Source organism: Meleagris gallopavo, chromosome 2 (genome assembly GCF_000146605.3).
Source record: "Meleagris gallopavo isolate NT-WF06-2002-E0010 breed Aviagen turkey brand Nicholas breeding stock chromosome 2, Turkey_5.1, whole genome shotgun sequence".
In the NCBI taxonomy this organism is placed as follows: Eukaryota; Metazoa; Chordata; class Aves; order Galliformes; family Phasianidae; genus Meleagris; species Meleagris gallopavo.
This window is the reverse complement of record NC_015012.2, coordinates 7,397,997-7,402,981: the sequence shown is the minus strand read 5'-3', so window position 1 is coordinate 7,402,981 and position 4,985 is coordinate 7,397,997. Positions and strand designations below refer to the sequence as shown.

General features: G+C 40.6%; 1 protein-coding gene across 3 annotated transcripts in view; it reads right to left on the bottom strand.

Annotated features, from left to right (window-relative positions):
* Nucleotides 1-315: 315 nt before the first annotated feature.
* PELI1 (pellino E3 ubiquitin protein ligase 1) overlaps nucleotides 316-4,985 on the bottom strand; it is a 48,006-nt gene continuing 43,336 nt past the window's right edge. For all 3 annotated transcript variants that reach the window (XM_010706455.3, XM_010706454.3, XM_003203691.4), the window contains exons 5-7: nucleotides 4,029-4,226; nucleotides 3,723-3,911; nucleotides 316-2,771 (exon numbers count right to left, since the gene is read on the bottom strand). In XM_010706455.3, coding sequence (XP_010704757.1) covers nucleotides 2,205-2,771; nucleotides 3,723-3,911; nucleotides 4,029-4,226 — 954 coding nt within the window. In that variant the 3' untranslated portion in view covers nucleotides 316-2,204. The remainder of the gene's footprint in view (nucleotides 2,772-3,722; nucleotides 3,912-4,028; nucleotides 4,227-4,985) is intronic.

The following is a 4,985-nucleotide window of genomic DNA, read 5'->3' as shown; positions in this document are numbered from 1 at the left end:
TGAAGTTTTCCAAGATTCCAGCCACTTGGTTGGCATTTTTGCTTGCACTTCGTTAATTTCAAGTCACTCAGAGTAAGAGATCATTTACCTGCCTTTTGAACAACAATCTTGCTTTTGTTAATGTAGGGTTAAATATAAAAGCACGCTGAAAGGCGAGATCTGAAGGGAGCCTTTCCAAACCATGATGAACATTTAAACTCTTCAGTTGTTTTTGTTTTTTTTTTTTATCTTAACCTACACGTGCAGAACACAATGAAAGTCATCTCTAGACATCCTCCCCATTTCTTGGAAACAAAGCAACAGATAATCCCAAAATCTCTATTTTTGAAAAGAGTTTACTCACATAGTTTGAATAAATTAATTTGCAAATAAAAATTAAACTACAGTATAACATAGTTTGAATAAAATGATTAGAACAACTACAATACAGGGGGTTTCTTGCTGCATAAGTTTCATTACTTAATGCATATAATCTGGAAAATGCCAAAATCAGTTATATTTCTATGAAAAGGGAGTAACAGCAGTTACTTGTACATGACAACTAACTGAACTTATAATACAAGTTTCCTGACACATGCATTTCCTGAGTGAACCAAACAATATATATAATTTCTTTTTAAAAAATGAGGAAACAATTGACAGTCGAAAGCAAGTATTTCATGACATCTAAGCAACATACATCTCTTTTTAAACCAAAAAGTTTAGAACAGCTTTGGAAGGGAAAATTAAAGCAAGGTATAAAGTATGGAGATTTGCTACCGTCAATTATACAGTACATATGAAAAAAACAACAGGAGGTTGGCCTGAAAAAAAAAAGTCAGTTTGTGTATTTGCCATTAAACATGGTGGGTTAGCAGCAAAGCTGGATGTAGTGCACTGGCCTTTCCTGACGAATACAGAATGGAAATGAGGGTTAGGGTAAGGAGAGCACAGAGACCACAACCTAGGGCCCACCACAGTGCAAACAGATCTTATGCAGTCTTTCCACACCAAAGTCTACGAGGCCAGTCCCAGTGCAAGCTCTTCCCTAACAGATTGCCAACTGGGTCAAGTGTGCGAAGACGCCAGGATGCAGCACACATCCAGCAGGTACCAGGCTTCTCTTTTGTTCCACGTGTGGCCTAGATGAGTACCTGCACCCAGCTCCTCAGAGCAGCATATAGGCAAGCACACGATACTGGTGGCTCCCACATGCACAGCTGCAAGGAGCCAGACAAAAGGCAGAAGACAAAACCTTTCTCAAGTGGAGACTGTGGCCCACTCACAAACTGCTCCCCACATCACATGTGGCATGGGCACATGCACTTCTCACATCCCCAAACAGCAAGAAACAAAATGAGCCTGATCTTTCAGGTTTGTTAAAGTTTAACATTGAAAAAACCCCCCAGAAATGTCACTAATGCTAAATAAAGACATGTTAGCATGAAGGGAGGAAAAAATCCTTAATCTAGACTAAGTTGCATATTCAAAGAGTCTGGTAAATATTTTTCTCATAACCAGATCTTAAGTACAGTCCTACCAAAAAGACGTTTTCAGAAGTCCTTCTCAGCTACCTTTCACGTGGTTAAAGCACATCTTGACGCCATCATAAATTGCATTAGCTTTGTTCAAAAAGTATTTTAACTATTCTAAGAACTCAGTACTGCAGATTAAAAAAAGATTTTTCTACCATTTCCATCTCACCTCCTTCTCCATCCAGAACTATTCTACTATCCAATTGCTGGATGTAACTCACTATGACCATGCTACTCTACGCATTCTATGCATTTTCAGTAATAAAGATAAATAGAAAAGAGTTAATATACACGATATATTTTACAATGTTTGCATCCAAGCTGTAAACTACTGCTCTTTGAACTACTTAACCTCCATATACAAAAAGAATGGAAACAAATTTCAAATACTGTGGGGGCATTTGATTCAAAACCATTAAACGAAAGGCATTTCAATTCACTCCGCAATACTTCCTTCACCTCTTCAAGAAGCAGTTATTAACTAAACAAGCAGGACTTCTCTCTTACCCCTGTTTCTTCCATTTGCAGACCTTTCTCAATAGAGAGGGATTTAGCTGTCATAACAAAAAAAAACCAAAATTCTTCATCTTAATGCAAACCAGCAAAGCCCAGAGATTACGAAAAACGGTTGATTTAAAAATCAGAATCGCTTAGCTTATCAGTTTACTGCAGTCCTCGGTTATACGTGTGTTAGTCAAGAGGTCCTTGGAAAATGAGTCTGATGTAACCTTGCTCACCAGCCAGCTGATGTGCGCAGAAGGGACAGGCTGCATGAAAAGTGTGAGTACCATGAGGAAGAGGGATTTGGGACCAATAAGCAGTTGTCTTTTCTGAGCACACGTGGCCGCACGGGCTGAACGCGTGAGTTGGAGGTCCCGCATCCACATAAAATCCCGCTTCACATCCGAGCCACAGAGGCACATAAGGGCCGACTGAGCGGCACATGGGACACTCTCGATCCTTGCCGTCTCTCTCCTCCTTGTTTCCCCAGTTGTGGTAGCCGTGGACGTGGCCGCAGTTCAGGTACACCCACGGCTGCTTTTCGTCTACAACATCTTTTCTCTTCATGCTGGGAAATGCCAAGGTGTTAAAGCCCACCGGACACTGGGGCCTCGCCGCGTTGATCTCCTGCCTCAACGCCTCCAGGTGCTTGACGGTGGGAGTGCGCGAAAGCCCTTCTGCTGTGCGCCACAGCAACGTTGCTCCACACAGGTCAATCAGAGAGCCATCCTGCAGCTGGTTTGTTTCATTTTCAACCTTGTGATGGACAGAGGAAGAGAAAGGTGCCACCTAGCATTATTTGAAGAGTAACAAGGCACTTTCATTATACAGGTTTAGCTGGAAGATCAGGATAAAGTTTCAAGCAACTAATAAGTGCCCTATGCAAGACTTCCACACAACCCAGTGCTACTTCCTTCTCTTTTAAGGAAAAGAGCTTCTTAAGAGATTAAGGTGTACGTTAAAAAATTACGTGGAGACCTCCATTGTATTTTAGACTGTTTCATTCACACACGGTGAAGTGGCCTGTGGCATCAAGGGTAATGGGAGGACAGTTGGACTAGGTGATCTTGTAGGTCCTTTCCAACAATGTGATTCTGTACCTTTGCACAAGGCTTTGCTCTCCCCAAGAAAAATAAGCTGCCAGCATTCCTAGTTAAATGGACCAATAAAGTATTCATGCACATTTATTTTTGCTATGAGACTCAAGTCATACCAAAATTAATCACCTCCTAAAAGTGTCACCACCAGTGCTTTGGAAACAAAGAGGAAGGTAAAAATGCAAACAAAGAAATGAATATCCAGGTACATAGACATGTGTTAATAAATATTCTTTTCTATTCTTTAAGAAGGGAAATATAGGAAAACTTCAAAGCATGAACACAAAAGGGAGAATCAGGGAAATGCTCTTTAAAACATGACCATGATGATCACATCTTACAGAAGGGCACACTAGATTGCCAACTCATTTGAGGAGAGTATTCTCAATCTGTAGTTTAGTACTATTTCTGAGACAGATTTAGTTTTCCAGGTCAAGCAAGAACCTTTCATGTGTGCACAGAGAAAGATATAAGTCAATGCAACTTATTGCACAAGGTGACAAATGCACTGAATTAGGCAGATTCTGGCTTCTATTTAGGCCCAAACTGTATCACTTGTGTCTGTGCCCATCTGAAATATGCTACATAAAACGCTGGTCTCCGTTCTTACCATTTTCCCCCTCTGCTGAGCTGATCTGGTTTCACGGAGGCTGAACACATTCCCACACACAGATATCTCTCTCCATACTCCTGGCTTGGAGTCTTCTGTAAATCCATTACGAGGGTGCATAACAAGAACTCCATTTGTGGTTAGTCCATCCATTTGCCCATCTGATGTCTTCCACTTTGCAGCCTTCTCCTAGGAGAAACAACATCAATGAGAACTTCTAATTTGGCTGAAGTAGAGACTCAGATTAGATCAAAAATAAGCACTGAAGCCTGCACTGATATGGGAGAACAAAAAGAATCCCCTTACCCCAAGAAAAATGTTCTTCGAGGAGTCAAATCCTGCAGCATATATTCTTGCTGTATAAGGAGGGTTACGTTCACATATGATTCTGCAGGCAAATCTTGATATAGTGCTTTGCACAGACTGCGTGTCTGAATTACTCTGACTTCCAGGAACTGTATCTGTCACAACGAAGTCTATAGGGCTCTCTGTTGATCTACCAATCTGCAAAAAGGGATAAAAAAGCTGTTTAGAAGTTTGCCTTTAGATCTAGTAATGTTCAAGCCCAAAACAATTTAGAAACGATTAAAAAAAAATTGTAGCATTCCAATTTGAAGCTCTTCCATCCATCAATTTGAGTTTAGTTTTCTGAAGCCTAATGTGAATTATTTACTCTATCTTCATGTGATCAAAGTTATTGCAAAGGTTGAGTACAGCCAACTGAAGGAAGGAGGAAAAAAGATGTAATTAAGCTAATACTGAGAATTTCCCATTGAAAGTCTCCTTAGAGAAGTTAAAACTCAGATCACCTGGATCAGCTGCAGCAGCAGTAGCTGAACAGCTGGGACAAAGCAGTCAGATGGAAAAGTGGTATTCAGACACTTTGCGTGCCCAGAGTAGTTGTGCCCTCTTTTCTAGTTGCATGGAAGAAAAAGAGATTTGCAGCCTCACACACTTTTACCAATTTTGATACAGTTGCATGTGTTTGATTGCTTTCTCATCTTGTCTTCTTTACAAAAGAGAGGAGTTATATCCCAAACCCAAACATCCCAATAGCCAGGTTTTAAGCCCACTTGTTCATTATTACCTTTCACTCACTTTCAGAGCTCTCAAGCCTCTTAAAACATAGCTGGTTATATTAAGACTGATTAACTGCTAGGCAGGAGACAAAGAGCCTGAGGCGGTTTTTGGTGAAGGCTAGAGAGCTGAAACTGAAGAGAGACTGAAACTGCTTTGTCAGAATGTGTTTTTCTTTTTTTTTTT